General features: G+C 41.8%; 1 protein-coding gene across 1 annotated transcript in view; it reads left to right on the top strand.

The window, feature by feature from the left end:
• LOC122542508 (threonine--tRNA ligase 1, cytoplasmic-like) overlaps nt 1–19,625 on the top strand; it is a 59,788-nt gene extending 40,163 nt beyond the window's left edge. The window contains exons 5-11 of the mRNA XM_043680309.1: nt 4,802–4,939; nt 5,429–5,506; nt 5,587–5,687; nt 7,055–7,159; nt 11,056–11,128; nt 11,213–11,327; nt 19,167–19,625. Of these exons, the coding sequence (XP_043536244.1) occupies nt 4,802–4,939; nt 5,429–5,506; nt 5,587–5,687; nt 7,055–7,159; nt 11,056–11,128; nt 11,213–11,327; nt 19,167–19,315 (759 nt within the window). The 3' untranslated portion in view covers nt 19,316–19,625. The remainder of the gene's footprint in view (nt 1–4,801; nt 4,940–5,428; nt 5,507–5,586; nt 5,688–7,054; nt 7,160–11,055; nt 11,129–11,212; nt 11,328–19,166) is intronic.
• The last annotated feature ends 340 nt before the right edge of the window (nt 19,626–19,965 follow it).

The following is a 19,965-nucleotide window of genomic DNA, read 5'->3' as shown; positions in this document are numbered from 1 at the left end:
AGAGGCAACAGGGTGGTGAAGATGGGAGATTTTAATTTTCACAACAATGAGTGGGATGCACTTAGTGTCAGAGGTCTGGATGGGGCAGACTTTGTAAGGAGCATCCAAGAAAGTTTTATAGAGCAGTATGTCAAAGTCCAACTAGGGAAGGGGTCATATTGGACCTGGTGTTGGGGAATAAGCCAGCCAGGTGGTAGAAGTTGCAATGGGGGATTTCTTTGGGAATAGTAACCACAATTCTGTAAGTTTTAGAATACTCATAGACAAAGACAAGAGTGGTCCTAAGGGAAAAGTACTAAACTGGGCCAAGGCCAATTATATCTAAATTCGGCAGCAGCTGGGAAATGTGGATTGGGGGTAGCTATTCGAAGGGAAGTCCACATTTGATATGTGGGAGGCTTTCAAAGATAGGTTAAAGATAGTGCAGGATAGGCATGTTCCTTTGAAAACAAGAGAAAGGAAAGGCAAGTTTTGTGAACCATGGATGACAGGAGAAATTGTGCGACTAGCCAAGAGGAAAAGGGAAGTGCACATAAGGTCCAGGCAGCTAAGAACAGAACAAGCTTTGGAGGAATATCAGGAGAGTAGGGCCAATCTTAAACTAGGAATCAAGTGGGTTAAAAGGGGTCATGAAATAACTTTAGTGAGCAAAATTAAGGAGAATCCCAAGGTCTTTTATTCATATATAAGAAGCAAGAGGGTAACTAGAGAAAAAGTTGGTCCACTAAAGGATAGGGAAGGAAGGTTGTGTGTTGAACTTGAGAAAATAAGTGAGATTCTGAATGATTACTTTGCATCACTGAGGAGAGGGACATGATAAATGTTGAGATTAGAAATAGAAGTTTGTTTATTCTGGACCATGTTGACATAAGGAGAGAGGATGGGATCGATCCCATGTTGCTGGGGGAAGCAAGAGAGGAAATAGTTGAGGCCCTGATCAGATATCTTGGTAGCATCCTTAAACACAGGTGAAGTGCCAGAGGACTGGAGAGTTGCTAATATTGTTCCCCTGTCGGGGGTAGTAGGGATATTCCAGATAACTATAGACCAGTGAGTCTGACATCTGTTGTGGGAACGTTGCTGGAGAAGGTACTGACTAGATTAGATTACTTAGTGTGGAAACAGGCCCTTCGGCCCAACAAGTCCACACCGCCCCGCCGAAGCGCAACCCACCCATACCCCTACATTTACCCCATACCTAACACTACGGGCAATTTAGCATGGTCAATTCACCTGACCTGCACATCTTTGGACTGTGGGAGGAAACCGGAGCACCCGGAGGAAACCCACGCAGACACGGGGAGAATGTGCAAACTCCACACAGTCAGTCGCCTGAGGCGGGAATTGAACCCGGGTCTCAGGCGCTGTGAGGCAGCAGTGCTAACCACTGTGCCACCGTGCCGCCCACAAATAGGATAGGATCTATTCATAATTGGAATAGAATAGGCTTATCAGTGATAGGCAACATTGTTTTGTGTGGGGGAGATTGTGCCTTACCAACTTACTAGAGTTCTTTGAGGAAGTGACCAAGTTGATGTTGAAGGAAAGGATGTAGATGTCATATAAATGGACTTTAGTAAGGCGATTGATAAGGTTCCCCATGGTAAACTAATGGAAAAAGTGACGTCACATGCTGTACAAGGTGTTCTAACTAGGTGGATAAAGAGACACAGTAGTAGTTGAAGTGAGTTTCTTGAAGTGGAGAAAGGTGACCAGTGGTGTTCCACAGGGATTAGTGCTGGAGCCACTGTTGTTTGTGATATACATAAATGATCTGAAAGAGGGCATTGGTGGTCTGATCAGTAAGCTTGCGTTTGACATTAAGATTGGTGGAGTAACAGAAAGCATAGAGGACTGTCAAAAAATACAGGAGGATATAGATAGACTGGAGAGTTGGGCAGAGAAGTGGCAAATAAAGTTCAATCCAGGCAAATGTGAGGTGATGCGTTTTGGGAAGTCAAATTCTAGAGCGAACTATACAGTAAGTGAAAAAGCCTTGGGAAAAGTTGATGAGCAGAGAGATCTGGGAGTTCACGTCCATTGTACCCTGAAGGTTGCTGCACAGGTGGATAGAATGGTCAAGAAGGCATATGGTATGCTTGCCTTCATTAGACGGGTTATGGAGTACAAGAGCTGGCAGGTCATGTTAAAATTGTTCAAGACTTTGTTTTGGCCACATTTAGAATACTGTGTGCAGTTCTGGTCGCCACATTACTAAAAGGATGTGGACGCTTTGGAGAGGATGCAGAGAATGTTCGAGGATGTTGCCTGGTATGAAAGGTGCTAGCTATGAAGAGAGGTTGAGTAGGTTAGGACTGTTTGTGGACAGGTTGGATAGAGATAAACTTTTTCCCAAGGTGAGAGACTCAATGAGAGGTCATGCATTCAAGGTGAGAGGAGAAAAGTTTAAGGGGAAACATGCAGCCAGTAATTTACACAGAGGGTGGTAGGTGCCTGGAACACGTTGCCAGCAGAAGTAGTAGAGACAGGCATGATAATTCATTTCAGGTGCATCTGGACAGATGCATGAGTGAGTGGGGAGCAGAAGAATGCAGATGCTTAGGATAGGTTTAGACAGTGGATTTGGGTTGGCTCAAGCTTTCGGGGCCGAAGGTCCTGTTCCTGGGCTGTAAATTTCCTTTGTTCTTTATGAGAGAGTAAATGCTGTTTTTCACTGAGATTGTACAAGCACCTGTTATATGACTAGCTAGCAGTCTCGGAGTGTACTGGAAAATTGAAAATATGTAACATTTGGCTGTGAAATGGATACCTGAGTTGGTTGCTGTTTTGACAACAATTTGAATTTAACCAATCAGTTTTTAATTATGCCTCAGGATACCAAAAGCCAGTTGAGCTTGAAATTATTGTTTTGCTAATCTCGAACCAATGAGGTGATCCGATATTGGGGGTAGAAAAAGGCAGGCATTTTTAAAGTCAGACAGAGTAACTGCCATCAACAGAGTAACTGTCATCAAAACCCTCCCTATCAAAGGGATCTTTTCAAATGAAACATATTCGCAGTAACCGAAAGCAGAAGATCCAGAGAGATCTTCAACCGAAGGAAGAAAGACTTCAAAGAGAACAGCTGCTGTATGGTTTTGAAATTAAGTTGATGTAATTTTAATAAGAGTTTTATTGGAACAGTATAGCGTTGGAGGCAGATAATAAGCAGTTAAGATAAAGCAAATTTAGTGTTGTTAACAGTTGTTGTTTAATGCTCACTTTTAGAGAATAAATTGGTATTCTCTTTAAATAGTGGAATTTGGGAGTACTCTGTCACTCATGCTTTAACAGATTACGAGGCGAGGTGAGCTTTCTCGGGTGTTTGATTTAATTTAACAGAAGGATTCACTGCCGTGTGGTAACAGAAGGAAGGGAGGCAGAAGACAGGAAACTGTAAGCCAGTTAGCCTGGCCTTGGTCATTAGTAAGATTTTAGAGTCCATCATTAAGGACTAGATTCTATCCAGGCCCCTCAGTATTCTCTAAGTTTCAATGTGGAAAAGACGTTTTCACTAGTATGATTGACCAGGACTGGAGGGCACAGCCTCCGAGTGAAGGGTGTGACTTTAGAACTGAGATTTTTTTTTTCTTTATTCATTTGTGTGATATGGGTGTTGTTAGCTGGCCAGCATTTATTGTCCATCCGTAGTTGTCCTTGAGAAGGTGGTGGTGAGCTGCTGCCTTGAACCGCTGCAGTCCATTTGCTGTGGGTTGATCTAAAATGCCATTAGAGGGGGAATTCCAGGATTTTGACCCAGCGACCTAGAAGGAACGGTGATATGTTTCCAAGTCAGGATGGTGAGTGGCTTGGAAGGAACTTGATAGTGGTAGTGTTCCCATACATCTGCTGCTCTTGTCCTTCTAGTTGGAAGTGATAATGGATTTAGAAGGTGCTGTCTGAGGGTCTTTGGTGAATTTCTATAGATTAGGAATTTCATCAGACAGAGGGTAGTTAATCTGTTAACTCATTTCTGCAGAGGGCTGTGTAGGCCAAATTGTTGAGTGTATTTAAGATAGAGATAGGTAGGTTTTTGATTGGTAAGGAGCTCAAGAGTTACAGGAAGGAGGCATGAGATGCAGTTGAGAAACACATCAACCATGCTCAAGTGTCAGAACAGACTTAATGGGTCGAATGGCCTAATTCTGCTCCAATATCTTATGCTTTTATAATATCTATTTTTTGATCTGAAATTATTCTCCTTAAGGGATGACTATCATTGTCGGGGACAATACTTGAATGTGCTGACTTTTTGAAGTTTTGATGTATTAGTTAAAAGTAAAAGCTTACAGAAACTGAAGATAATGTAACTGGTTTTCTTCAAGCTTAAAGACATTTTGACTATAGAGAATAGAGAGAACTCCTGAGCCAATGGAGATCGGAAGACTTTTCGCTATCTTGTTCACAGCCCTAAACAGTTCAGCTACATGAGATCTCCCCCAATCTCACAGTTGGTATGTTAGGAAGATGACCTTTTTCATTGATAACTGATCACTGATCCGCAGATTAAACAACTGTTTGTTACTGGCTGAATCAACAATTGTATGCCGCCTTTGGCTCCAGTTCATCTGCAAACCATCTTTCTTTGCTAGAGCCAGCGGTTATGTATTTACAATGAGTGTCAGATTGCTTGCTTTGTTTTTCAAGCAGTTCTTTTCCCATTTCAGTCCACAGTTGGAAATACAGAAAAATAAAAACAATGGCCATTAAAAGCAGTTGACTTATCCAATACTCCCTGTTTCTGTTTTACTTTATTGGTTTGGATTTGGTGTCTATTCTTATCTTCCTTCTCCTTTTATAGATTGATGAGGAGATAAGTGAATGTCTGGACTTTGTCCGCTCAGTGTATGGAGTGTTTGGCTTCAGTTTCCAGTACATTCTTTCCACACGACCAGAAAAGTTTCTGGGCGATCTGCATTTGTGGAATCAGGCAGAAAAGGCAAGTGGTTGCTGGACTATTGGCTAATCATGGAAAGAATAATTGGTGCAGATGGTGAGTTGGCTTGACATCAACTGCATGTGGATGAAATCACTATTTTTCTCAGTCTTGCAACAAGGAGACTGTGTTTAGTTTTTATAGAGAGCCTTTCAAACCAAAACTGTCTTGATAAAACCAATTCCACATTTCTAAGCTATCATGTCCCCAATTGAAAAGGAAGCTGTTTCTTGCAGCACAATAAATATGAACTCTCCTTTCTGCACTCTTGCTATCCACCTTGGGAGTGACATTGTAGAGACAACTTATTCTGTTTTTAACTCATGGTCCCAGCAAAATTGATGCTGACATCAGGACAATGTACATTGTCCTACATGAATTTCTGATCTCCAGTGAGATGAACTCTGTGAAAGACCAGTTTTAAACAAATGTATCAGTAAAATAAGCTGTAAATTAATACTGAGTTTCATGTTTTTATTTCTTGTGGTTTAGCAGTTGGAGTGCTGTTTGAATGCATTTGATGAGCAGTGGCGACTGAGTGCTGGAGATGGAGCATTTTATGGACCAAAGGTTAGTATAGCGTATTAACGCAGTATGTTTTTATCCCCTCAAGCCTTCCATGTATTTTCTAATTCTCTGATTCACCGCAGATCGACATTGAGATAAAGGATGCTCTAGGCCGATACCATCAATGTGCCACAATTCAGCTGGATTTCCAGCTGCCCATTCAGTTTAACCTAGCGTATGTTAGGTGAGTACAGCTTTGATATTGTGACTTCTCAGAATTTTGTCTTTGATTTCCCATCTGTAATGTCTGCACACTGTAGGGTTAACTGGTGCAACAGTTACTCTGTAGGTAATTACATAATATAAGATCAAGCTTTACAGACTGGACAATTCAAATTCTTCTCTTTGCTAGGTATGCTGATTGTAAGTTGGACAATAGTTAGGCTGTTGGAACTCTCCTTGGCTTTTATTGGGCATGGAGGAGATCAGTTAGCTCTTGCTACAAATCAATTTAACAACTTTTATAAGAAGTCACATGTTAGAGTTGGATCAGATTTGATGAGATGCTGTACCTAGAGATTTAGATTTTATTGTCATATGTACTTGAGTACAGGAATACAGGAGTACAATGAAAAGTATACATAGTCGCCATTCTCTGGCATCATTGTAGAATATTGAAGACAGAATTGAAAACAGAAGCAGAAATTAAAGAAACAGCCAAAAGGAAACAATGTCTAGATCACTTCCCTGCCTCTACCATGAGTCCTCCACCAGCAAAGCAAAGCCACAAAGTCCATCCTTCAGTCTAGGAGGGCTCAGGTGCCACAAGAACCTGCGTGCCAGTGCAGCGAGAACACCACGACCTCTGCTGTCAGGTAGCCAGGACCAGCCATGGTATGGATCTGCATCACAGCTGCTGGAATGGTGTCTCCATTCTTTAACGCTACCTTACCTCCACTGTACTGTTGCCAAATGTCTGCGCTGGGCAAATCTCAGCAACGCAGCTGCCACCGAAGCAGTTGGGTACTGAACTATGCTCCTGCTGACGCTCCAGTGAGGAACTGCACCCCCGCCCGGCTGATGACGCTTTGGGAAAGAACCGCATCCCCCTGGCTGCTGTGCTCCGAGAAGGAATTATTCCCCTGACTGCCAACTCCTCTGGTGAGGAGCCACCACCTCCGCCCCCCCAGGCTTCTGACACTCTGGGAAGGAACTGCTGCTGTCCACTGTGAAGGGGACTGCCACTGATACTCCTAAAACTCTTAGAGGACCAGTGCTTCCAGAACAGAATAGAATAAGACAGCAAAGGTGAAACAAAGAGGGGAAGAAAAGAAGAAATGGATGAGATCCATGCTCATGACCCAGGCCTGAATGCTGCTACTCTGTTGTTGCCAGCTTGGAGTGATATGTAAGTAGCTCGAGTTTGTATGAATAATAGTGACTTGATTGAGCTTTTAGTTAATAGCGACTCCTATTGACCAGTATCACAGTAAGATCAGTGACTTCAGAGAAGCTTGACAATAAAGAGATTGAGGAGGGGTTGCCTGAAATTGTGGAAAAAGCCATTAATTTTGTCATGCTGTTGCTGGTTCACTTTCCTGTTTTCTATAGTAAAGATGGAACAAATGAAAGCCGCCCAGTTATCATTCATCGTGCTGTGCTGGGATCACTGGAACGCATGGTTGCAATTCTTGCTGAAGACTATGCTGGGAAATGGTAACGTTTCAAATATCTGATGCTACAGAGTGAATGTCTCACTTGGAAATTGTGCTGTTCTCATCCTCTTTGGTTTCAGAGTTTGAGTGTTATTACGGAATCAGCTCCATTCATTGTGAGTGAATTCCTCAAGTGCAGCCCTTGTGAAGCTGCAGGGCTGCCTCTTTATGGTATATATCTCCATTCTAAGTATCCACTCGAGGCAGTCATGTGCATGGGACTGGATAGAGCTGGAATGAGTCACTTAACGTGAATTGAATTGGATTCCTGATTCAGATTTCAAAGGCCGGTTGATACTGCCCTGTGACCCGCTTGTAAATGTTGCCCATTCTCAGGATCCATCCACTCACCCTGTTCATATTGAACATGAAGCTTTTCTAATCTTAGTCTGTACATTCTTATACTTGATTGCCTCTCATTTCACAGAACATTTCCAGACAAGAACACTTCAGTCCCATCTGTCTGAGCTGGACTGGATCCCAGAGCTGAGAGTCAGATATCTGAGGTCTTGTAAATACTCTTTGGATCCTATCCAACTTTATCACTTGTAGAAGTGGCTAAGCTGCTGAAATCATCAGCTGTTTTATTCTGAGTGCAACAATGCTGCTGGGTGAAAGAAGGCAACATATGAGTAAACATACTATTACGAAATTATTAATGTCATTGCAAACATTTAAAATGTCACCAAATGGTCAGTCAGGATTAGACCAGAGCTTTTAATGATTTATTTCTCAACCAGTGTTCGTTGCAGACCACCACTGGGAAAAAGTGACATTTGTTTAATTGTTGGCCTTTCTAATTTACCCGTCTGAACTCTGACTGCCTCCTAAAATGTTTTTCCTCCAAGGCACTCTCGTTTTTTCTCTCCTTATCCCATCTTGTCAACCACACTAAGGACCTGCTTAGTTCCATGACTGCACTCACTGTTGAGATTTATAAATTAACTGCAGGACTTTTCCATCTAAGCTGTTCTTTGCAGTTTGCAGAATGTAGATGCTGGAGGAAAGGTGCAAGATATTAGATTATCACCATCCATCTGGCACTTCAGCTGCATATGGTTATACTTTATACCTGTTCCCAAAGCTATTTAAAACATATTTCATAAACTTATTGTGCATATCTGTTTCCTGGAAGGAAATTGGAAGAGGCATCAAAGTGCTTTATTGTCTGAATGTTCAAACATTATTAACCTTTAATAAAGCCACTTATAAATGAAATGGTATCTGTTAGAAATGCCTGAAAGGATGGTAGACATAGAAACCTCACTGCATTAAACTAGATTTATTCATATATATTTAGAGTGCAGGAACTTTCAGGACTACAGGCTAAGAATTGGAATGTGGGATTTGCAGGTGAAGCGGCATTTCACCTGTACCACCTCCAATCTTGTATATTGTATTCACTGCACCCAACGTGGGTGACTCTACATTGGGGAAACCAAATGCAGACTGGGTGATCGCTTTGCAGAACATCTCCAGTCTGTGCTCAAGCATGACCCTGACCTTCCCATAGCTAATTATTTTAACACAGCATTCTACTCGCATGCCCACTTGTCTGTCCTCGGCATGCTGCAATGTTCCAGCAGATCATAGCGAAAACTGGAGGAGCAACAGCTTATCTTCAAACTAGGCACTTTACAACCTTCTGGGCTCAATATTGAGTTCAACGCTTTCAAATTGTGAACCTATTCCTTCCCTTTGAGGTCTGCTTGTTACATTGTCTGCCACCATGTCCTTTCTCCCCTCACCTCACTCCAATGGGACTGTCTGTTCTTTCCAATCTGGCAATAAGACATGCCATTGTTCTGCGGTTTTGACATTCTGATTACTTCAGTTTAACTATCCACAAATTAAGTCTGATCACCATTTTACAAGTTCAGGACTGATCTGATTGGGGCCAGAACTCAATTTTCCTCCCTGTTGACCAAAAATCTGAATCTGCCTTAAATAGACTGTATGATCCACCCTCTTCTGCTCTCTCTGGCAGAAATTTGCCAAGACTAATGGCCTAATGAGAGGAGAAGTTAGAAATGACTTCTCATCCTCGTCATAAGTGGGAGAGTTGTTATTTTTCTCTGTAACACATCATGGGAAGCATCCTGCCCTTCCAAACTCTTTCAGAATGTTAAATATTTCAATGAGATCGCTTCTCAAACTTCTATATTCCAATGAATATATATCCAAAACTGCTGAGTCTTATGGGAAGGCAATGGCCTAGCAGTATTATCATTAGAATTTTAATCCAGAAACTTGGCGAATGTTTTGGGGACCTGGTTCAAATCCTGCCATGGCAGATGGTGGAATTTGAATTCAATAATGAATCTAGTATTAAGAGTCTAATGATGACCATGAAGCCATTATTGATTGTCAGGAAAAACCCATTTGCTTCACTTATGTCCTTTAGGGAAGGAAATCTGTTAACCTTACCTGGCCTACACATGACTCCAAGCCCAAAACAATGTGGTTGACTCTTAACTGCCCTCTGGGCAATTAGGGGTGGGCAATAAATGCTGGTTTAGCCAGGAAGGTCCACATCCTGTGAATGAATAAAAAAAATCTGAACTGCTTTCAATGCTTGTACATTTCTTCTTAAAGGAGGAGGCTGATGTTGTACAGTCAAATGTGATTTCAAAAAGGTTCTGTACAGTTGTAGCAAGACTTTCCCAATTGTTGCAATAAAGGTTGACATTCCAATTGCCTTCCTGATTACTTGATGTACTTGCATGACAACTTCACGTTTTCCCGCATTTTACCCCATCTGCTAAGTTTTTGCCCATTTGTTTTAGTAGGTGTTTGATCCTCTGGGACCTGACCAAGATGATTCTTAGCTCTTAGTGTGCTAAGTTTTATTTTGTTTTATCAGAGTCTGCATTTTTGCTAGAGGTTCTTCTTGCACAGGCAAGGTGAATCCTCCAGCCTCATTTTAATTCCCCATGAATTTGGTCTTCTTGACGTAAGGAGAAAGTGAGGTCTGCAGATGCTGGAGATCAGAGCTGGAAATGTGTTGCTGGAAAAGCGCAGCAGGTCAGGCAGCATCCAGGGAACAGGAGAATCGACGTTTCCTGAAGAAGGGCTTATGCCCGAAACGTCGATTCTCCTGTTCCCTGGATGCTGCCTGACCTGCTGCGCTTTTCCAGCAACACATTTCCAGCTTCTTGACGTAAGCACAAGCTCCCACCTACCTTTTAGTGCAGTGAACCAGTGGCTTGCTATCTGTATCTGCTTTCATTCTCCCATGTCCTGGATAAAATTTTGAATGTTTCAGGGATATCTTGGACTTGAAGAAAGTTTTTTAAAAAAAATCTGCATGACAATGTGAACCACAAAAACATTGTATCTAGTTAGAAATACAGATTAACCAACCTTGAAACAACAACTCTTTTATCTGAAGTAAGTTGACTGATTAAAGCCTAACTGTTTACAAGATGACATTTTTGCAACTTCAGAGACACTCTGTCTATCCATTGTTAGCATACAGGCTACTGCCATTGTTTTTATGTGTCAACACTTTTTACCTTCTTCAAAAATTCCTTTAAAGACCAGTAATCCAAACAACCAGACTTGCTGTCAGGAAAACTTCAGAATAGGTTACATGAATACCCTTACATGTTACGTTTGATTAAAGCAATTTAAATCTGGGGTGGTGAAAGCAGCTTTAGGCTTTAGGCTCTGTCAGGGAGAGAATGACAGTCCTAAGATTAAATGTTCCCTGGCTAAGAAAGGGAAAGACCATAAGTAAACAAATGATCCAAGAATCACCATAGCATAGCCTTGTGCATTTCATTTTAACAATAGGAAACTGAGATAATATCCTGTAAAGGGCAAATTCCAAAAGTTGGAAAGATAAAGTTGTTAATTGTTGAAATCTTTTGACTGTTTTTTCTTGTTTTAATGTAGGCCATTCTGGCTGTCTCCACGTCAGATTATGATAATACCTGATGGACCAGGCTGTGAGGAGTATGGTCAGAGGGTGAGCAGAGCTGATTGTAGCACTTGATATATCTTTGTCTTCGCATATCTTTATGTAAAGCAATCTTAACCATTCTTCTTTTAGGTTTGTCAAGAGTTTGTTGAAAGAGGTTTCATGGCCGATGTGGATCTGGATCCTGATGTATTGTTGAATAAGAAGATTCAAAATTCTCAGCTTGCTCAGTATAATTTCATTCTGGGTAAATAAAATCTGATGCTCCCACTTTACTCTGAAGATCCAATTTTCCCAGTTTCTACATCTCTCTCCGCCCCCCCCCCCCCCTCCCTCTGCATGGTCTTGAACATGTTGGGTCCAAATCCTAAAAGGTCCCTTTCACAATCAGTGAATGTATCTATTTGGTTCATACTCGCTGTGGGATGTGGAGATATTCTCTTCAGGTTCCCTATTCAAAATGTGTAAATCATATGGTGTCCCAGTGTGTCAACCATTGTACCACAAAGTTGGTATGATGCATTGTAATGTTGGGAATGTGGAATGGAATGATTGAGGTTGAGAGCCTCCTTTACAGTAAGTTTCATTTTTTAACTGTGCTTGGAGTTAGATCACATGGGATTCAGAGAAAGCTTGTTAATTGGATTTGATTGGATGGTAAGGTTCAGAGGGTGGTGGTGATGGAGGGTTGTTTTTGGGACAGAAGGTTTGTGACCAGCAGTGTTCCACAGGGATTGCTGTTGGGTCCATTGTTATTTGTTATTTATATATATGGGAATTTAGGAGGCATGGTTAGTAAGTTTGTGGATGACACCAAAATTGGTGAAATGGACAGTGAAGGTTATCTAAGATTACAAAAGGATCTTGATTAATTGGGCCGATGGGCTGAGGAGTAGCAGATGAAGTTTAATTTGGATAAATGTGAGGTATTGCATTTTGGTAAAGTGAACAAGGGCAGGACGTGCGCAGTTATTGTTAAGGCCCTGGGTAGTATCAAGGTTCAAATACATAGTTCTTTGAAATTTGCATCACAGGTAGACAGGGTGGTTAAGGTATTTTGCACGTTTGTCTTCGTTGCTCAAACTATTGAGTATAGGAGTTGGAACGTCATGTTGAGGTTGTACAGGACGTTGGTGGATCAGTTTTGGAGTACTGTGTACAGTTCTGGTCATCCTGTTTTGCAAGGATGTTATCAAATTCAGTTTTTGAATACAGTTTTGGAGAGGGTTCAGAAAAATGTTTTCCAGGATGTTGCCGGGCCTGGAGGGTTTGAGTTAGAAAGAAAGGCTGGGCCTTTTTTTCACTGGAGCTTGAGGGGTGACTTTTGTTATGGACCGGACGAGACCCCCTCAAAATATTTTAAGAAGGTAGCCTTTACCCAAACGTTTTCTTAATTTGGAGTTGGGAGGTAATGTTGAGGCTGTACAGGACCTTGGTTAGGCCACTTTTGGAATATTGCATTCAATTCTGGTCTCCCTGCTAGAGGAAGGATGTTGAGAAACCTGAAAAGGTTCAGAAAAGATATACGAGCATGTTGCCAGGGTTGGAGGGTTTGAGCTATGGGAAGATGCTGAATAGGATGGGACTATTTTCCCTGGAGCGTAGGAGACGAGGGGTGACCTTATAGAACATAAACAGTACAGGCCTTTCGGCCCACGATGGTGTGCCAAGCATTTGTCTTTATGTAAGATCAGCCTAACCTACGCACCCCTCAATTTACTGCGATCCATGTGCTTATCCAGCAGTCGCTTAAATGTCCATATGTCTCTGTCTCTACTACCACAGCTGGCACCCACCACTCTGTGTAAAGAACCGACCTCTGACATCTCCCTTCTTACCTTCCTCCAATCACCTTAAAATTATGACAGTCATTTTAGCCCTGAGAAAAGCCTCTAGCTATTGACTCTATCTATGCCTCTCATTTCCTTGTAACCTCGATCAAGTCACCTCTCTTCCTCCCTCTCTCCAGTGTGAAAAGCCCTGGCTAACTCTACCTCTCATAAGGCTTATTCTCCAATCCAGGCTCGACAGGAAGCATCAGGAGGTGGAGGTCAACATTTTGGGTTTAACCCTTCTTGTTACATGGCTTGCTGTGTTCTTACAGCCTCCTGCCTGCCTATTTTGTATTACAGCATCAGTTTTTTTGTGTCCAATCCATGCAGCATCCTGATAAATCTCCTCTGCAGCTTCTCTAAAACATCTACATTCTTCCTATAATAAGGCAACCAGAACTGGACACAGTACTCCAAATGTGGTCTAACCAGGGTTTTATGGAGCTGCAGCAAAACCTCTTAAACTAAAATTGCCCTGTTAATGAAAGCATCATATTCTTCTTAACAACCTTATCAACTTGGGGGGGGGGCAACTTTGAGGGATCTATGTTCATGGACCGCTATTCCTCCACAAATTCGACCTTCCAAAATGAATCACTTGCATTTAGCCAGGTTGAACTCTGTCTGCCACTTCTCAGCCCAGCTCTGCATCCTGTCAATGTCTTGTAGTCGAAGAGTGTGGTGCTGGAAAAGCACAGCTGGTCATCAGGATTTCCTGATGAAGAGCTTATGTTCAAAACACCGATTCTCTTGCTCCTCGGATGCTGCCTGACCTGCTGTGCTTTTCCAGCAACACACACTTTGACTCTGATCTGCAGTCCTCATTTTCTCCTGATGTCTTCTTGTAGTCTGCAATAGCCCTTGACACAATCGACAACACGACCGACCTTTGTGTCATCGGCAAACTTACTAACCTACCCTTCCACTTCTTCATCAAAGTCATTTATAAAATCTACAAAGAGCAGAGACCCAAGAACAGATCCTTGTGGGACCCCACTGATCACCAACCTCCAGGTGAAATACTTTCCATCCACTACCACTCACTGTCTTTTTTTTATCTAGCCAATTCTGTGTCCAGAGAGCCAGATTTCTCTGTATCCCATACCTCTTACTTTTCTGAATGAGCCTACCATGGGATCCATATCTAATGCCTTATACTGAAATCTATATACACCACATCCCCTGCTTGACCCTTTGTCAACTTGTCTCGTCACATCCTCAAAGAAACTCAATTAGGCTTGTGAAACATGACCTGCCCCTCTCAAAGCCATGTTGACTATCTTTAATCCAACTATGCTTTTGCAAATGGTCATAAATCCTATCTTTCAGAATCCTTTCCAGTACCTTGCTAACCACAGACATAAGACTGACTGGTCTGTACTTACCAGTGATTTCCCCATTCCCTTTCTTGAACACAGGAACAAAGTTCGCCACCTTCCAATCATCTGCTACTACTCCCGTGGAGAGTGAGGATGCAAAGATCATTGCCAGAGGTGCAGCTATCTCATTTCTTGGATAACCTTATAAAGGTTGATAAAATAATGAGGATCGTGGATAGAGTGAATAACCAAGATCTTTTCTCTGGGGATGGGGAGTGCCAGACTAGAGGCCATTGATTTAAGGTAAGGGGGAAATATTTAAAAGGGACCTCAGGGCAACTTCTTCACAAGAGGGTGGTGCATGCATAGAAAGAGCTGCCAGAGGAAGTGGTGGAGGCTGGTACAATTACAACAGTTAAAAGTTTTCTGGATGGGTAAATGGTTAGGAAAGGTTTGGGGGGGAGGGTATGAGCCAAATGCTAGCAAATGGGTCAAGATTAATTTAGGATACCTGATCAGCCTGAACAAGTTGGACTTAGGGGTCTGTTTCCATGCTGTACAGCTGTATGACTGTAATGTAATGTGTGTGTTCTAGATGCAGTGCAATTGGTCAGACTTCTCTGGTTAAAATGCAACTAAACAAAAAGGAACTTAAAATAACTTAACTCTTTTGGAAACTTAACAGAATAATAGATACAGAAATAATTATTCATTAACTGTTAGAATATAGTAACATCCTATAAACATGTCCCTTGGCAAACAGGCAAGTTTCAGACATAAATTCGTGCATGCAGTCTTCCCATCCAGGAGGAAAAGTGATCAAGAGCAGATTCAGAGAGAACAGCAGTCAGGAGACATTCCTTGAAACTTTCAACTCTGTTGAGACCCCAATAGGTTCTGATGTTACTGAAACACCAAAACCCAGAAATTCTAATCTGAGAGAGCTGGCCACACCCATTAGGGTGTTTTCAAAGAGAAAAGAACTCCAAGCTGTATACCCAAGTGGTCTTAACTAGCCAGCTTGGCATCTTTGCCTTATAAGCTCTCTTCAAAAAAAACGGACAAAATAAACTATTAAAGTGATAGCACTGTCACATTTTATTGAGAATTTTTAAATCATCAGGGGCATAGATAAGGCGAATAGCAATGGTCCTTTCCTGGGGGTGGGGGAGCTCGAAACTAGGTGGCATATTTTTAAGGTGAGTGGAGAAAGATTCAAAAGTGACCTGAGGGGTTGACATTTTCACACAGAGGATAGTTCGTATGTGGAATGAACTGTCAGGTGAATGACAGTGCAGGTACAGTTATATCATTTAAAAGATGTTTGGACCTGTACATGAATAGGAAAGGTCTAGAGGATTTTTGGCTAAAACCAGGCAAGTGGGACTAATTTTAATTTGGGAAACTTGGTTGGCATGGACTGAAGAATATGACTCTATGACAGATGGACAGGTGTATCTCCCAAAATTAAGTGTTGGGGCTAACAGCTGAGGGTGTACCCAATATGCAAATTTTGGGATGGAAGGAGGGAGGTGTCTCAGCTCTAAAGCTTCTGCTACTAGAGGATAGCATTGCCCCATCTGCAACAACACAACTGAATCAAAAGTAACAAAAGGTACCCCCTTATTTAGTGTTTTGTTTCTTCAGAATTGTTACTTTAACTGGAATGGTCTTCAGAGAATCATGGGTTCTCATCGGAATCTGTTAATGCTAATGTTGTATTCCTTTGGATATTATCTTGTCCAAAAAAGCTAATGTACAAGTTGAGTTACTTTACTAGAGAGGTGCAGCACAGTGCATTCCGAAATGAGATGACTTGATGTATGAATGATTTATATATTATCGCATATATCTTTAAGATACTGTGAAATTTTTTTTTATATAGAGTCACAGAGATGTACAGCACAGAAACAGACCCTTCGGTTCAACTCGTCCATGCTGACCAGATATCCTAATCCAATCTAGTCCCATTTGCCCGCATTTGGCCCATATCCCTTTAAGCCCTTCCTATTCATATGCCCGTCCATATGCCTTTTTAATGTTGTAATTGTACCAGCTTCAACCACTTTCTCTGGCAGCTGATTCTGTACACGCACCACCCTCTGCATGAAAAAGTTGCCCCTTCGGTCCCTTTTAAATCTTTCCCCTCTCACCCCCTAAACCTATGCCCTCTAGTTCTGGACTCGCTCCACCCCAGGGAAAAGACATTGTCTATTTATCCTATTGATGCCCCTTATGATTTTATAAACCTTCACAGAGGAACTTCAATTATCCAAATATCAGTTATCTGAATTTCGGATTATCCAAATAAGATCTCAAAATTCCAATAGAAACATTACATCAAAGAGGTGTTACCAACACTGATCATGTCTTCTGTTTACAATGATTAAAAGTGAATTCGGCTTATTGAAATGCTGCCGAGAACTGTCCTGGACATGGATGGGAGCCCAGGCAGCGTCTCCAAATGACCTATCGCCCCCTCTCTCTTTCCCCACACTTTCCCTGGAGTTCTACACAAAGATGGAACTTATCAAAAAGCTGCAGTAAAATGTTGTGTGTGTGCATGCTATTTTGAGACTCGCCCCTCCCAAAGGCAGCAGCGATTTTGCTGTTCGTGTCGGGGGTGGGGGGTGGTTGTTGGATGGGGGCTCGTGCACAGTGTGCTACTGCCTAGTCTGAACGGGGAACAGACTTACCAAGTGCTCGCTGTGTCAATCACATTGAACTGATTCGGGGGGGAGGGGGGGGGGTGTAGGTGAGGTGTGGGAGGTTTCTGCAATGCTGCAGGTCCCTTACACACACAAGTGTGCGTCTGCTCAGAAACGAGCAGGAAACTTCAGAAAACTCCTGAGGAGAGGCATTGAATCAATTAACCAAATAATCAATTCTCCAAACAAAATACTGCCTGCCCATCTCATTTGGATAATCAAGGTTCCTCTATAAGGTCACCCCTCAGCCTCCAACGCTCCAGGGAAAACAGCCCCAGTCTATTCAGGCTCTCCCTATAGCTCATGTCCTCCAACCCTTGCAACATCCTTGTAAACCTTTTCTGAACCCTTTCAAGTTTCATGATATCCTTCCAATCAGAGGGAGACCAGAATTGCACACAACATTCCAAAAGTAGTCTAACCAATGTCCTGTACAACCATGACATGATCTCCTAATTCCGACACTCAATGCTCTGACCATTAAAGGAGAGCATACCAAATGCTGCCGCCTTTATCCTATCGACCTGCGACTCCACTTTCAAGGAACTATGAACCTGCACTCCAAGATCTCTTTGTTCAGCAACATTCCTCAGAACCTTACCATTAAGTGTTTGAATCATTCTCTGATTTGCCTTTCCAAAATGCAGCATCTCACATTTATCTAAATTAAACTCCATTTGACCCTCCTCAGCCCGTTGGACCATCTGATCAAGATCCCATTGTACTGAAGTAACCTTTTTCGCTGTCCACTACACCTCCAATTTTGGTGTCATCTGCAAACTTACTAACTATACCTCCTGTATTCACATCCAAATAAATGACGAAAAGCAATGGACCCAGCACCAATCCTTGTGGCATATCACTGGTCATTGGCCTCCAGTCTGAAAAGTAACCCTCCACCACCACCCTCTGTCTTCTGCCTTCAAGCCAGTACTATATCTAAATGGTTGTTCTGCTCTATACTCCATGAGAACTAACCTTGCTAAGCAGTTTACCATGAGGAACCTTATCAAATACCTTACTGAAGGCCATATAGCTCACATCCACAGTTCTGCCCTCATCAGTCCTCTTTATTACCTCTTCAAAAAACTCAAATTAGTGAGTTATGATTTGCCATGCACAAAGCCAAGTTGACTATCCCCAATCAGTCCTTGCCTTTCCAAATACATGTAAATCCCGTCCTTCACAATGTCCTCCAAAACTTGTCTACTCCCGATGTCAGGCTCACCGGTCTCTAGTTGTCTGGCATTTCCTTACTACCTTTCTTAAACAGTGGCACCAAGTTAGCCAACCATATTAGGTACAATAAGGATAAAAAGCAATTACTTAAATAATAGTTCATCTTGCAAAGTAAAGTAAACCACTGAATGTAAGAAAAATACTGCATAAGTAAACTTGTTTGAAAATGGTATTGGATATACCATGTAAGTGTTTCCAACTACGATCCCATAATTTGTAAACAATACCACAGCACTCATATGTTCGCACTGAATCAATGCTAGTCAATCTACGCTAATATAAATTATATCCATGTTGGTATAACTTCATTTCCATAATTAAGTGCATGATGTTCCCTCTGTCATATAACTGGTTGTTTAATTGCACTTCATATTAAAAATGACCAGTGTACATATGAGGTTGTTGGGATATTTCTGTTGATTCCTTTGTATGATATCTGAGCAATTGTTTTCTCGGATAATCATTGAATTGATAGTTGTACTTCCTATGTGGCGCCAGCAGGAATGACACAAGCTGAAATCCACCTTTTCCATTCACCCACTTGTCTGAATCCAATGATCACGTCATACTAGATTACCAGCGAGCTATGATCAGGGCTGCTGATATGAGGAATACACTATGTAAAACCAGAAATACCAATCTAACAGTGAAATAGGCTGCTTATAAAAAAAACGTTCAAAAGTCTTTTCATGGAATGGGGCAGTGTTAAATCAGGGATACCTGTACAATGGAGATAAAATTGGGTAGAATTCAGTAGAGGTTTTTGAAGTTGTGACCTACACAAGTGTGTGTGTGAAGATGAAATCAACTAGAGTAATTATGTTAAAGCTTTTACTTACTGCAAGAAATGGCAATGCAATCACCCTTGAACACTGGAACCTACACTCTGTCTTGATTTGTTTAAATGTTTGCTGCAGAAATTTTGTTGCATCATCAGTGACCTAGACTGGAAATTGAGTAATTTTTTGTAAAATCTCTCTGCCTGTAGTGGTCGGGGAAAAGGAAAAAGTAAATCGTTCGGTGACTGTCCAAACAAGAGACAGCAAGGTACATGGTGAACACTCTTTGGCTGCAACTATAGAGAAAATGAAGTGTCTGCAGCAAATGCGTAAAATTAGGGCCGAAGAGGAATTTTAACTTTCCATCCTTTATGTTTAATGGATGATTGTCAACAGTGAAAAACATTGAGAGAAACCTATCATTAGGAGCTATTTAAAATAAATAATTAAAGCTTCAATGTTCATGTTCTGGACTGGAAAGAATTCTGTACAAGTATGAAACATAGTTAATCCAATTTTAGTATTTATCTGTAGTTTAATGAAACTCTGTGAAATATAAATTTTTAGCTATAACTAACAAAGATTCAGGGACTTGTGGAAATCACTTTCATAGCTGATGCTCTCAGTACCATTGCGTGAAGGAAATAAAGGTAAATGTAATTACAGAACCAAAAACCAAGGTTTGTTTTTATTGAATAAAATGTCCCATGATTTTGTGCAGTTCTCTGGTTTCTTGGCTTCTGATGGCCTAGTGTGTGAGACATACATTTGATTTGGTCTTGAGACGAGGTGCTCTTTCTCCAGTTTAGGCAGTGGAGGAGGCCCAGAATGTCTTGGCACTGCCCTCCTGACCTGACCTACCTCTCCATCTTCTTTCCCACCTCTCTGTTCCACCCTTCCCACTAACCTATTACAATCACCTTCCACCTGCATCCATCTATCACCATCCCACTTAGCCTACCCCACCCCCACCCCCACCCCCACCCCCACCATTTATCTCTCAGTTCT

Source organism: Chiloscyllium plagiosum, chromosome 40 (assembly GCF_004010195.1).
Source record: "Chiloscyllium plagiosum isolate BGI_BamShark_2017 chromosome 40, ASM401019v2, whole genome shotgun sequence".
Lineage (NCBI taxonomy): Eukaryota > Metazoa > Chordata > Chondrichthyes > Orectolobiformes > Hemiscylliidae > Chiloscyllium > Chiloscyllium plagiosum.
The sequence above is the reverse complement of the archived record's forward strand: the minus strand, read 5'-3'. Positions and strand labels throughout refer to the sequence as shown.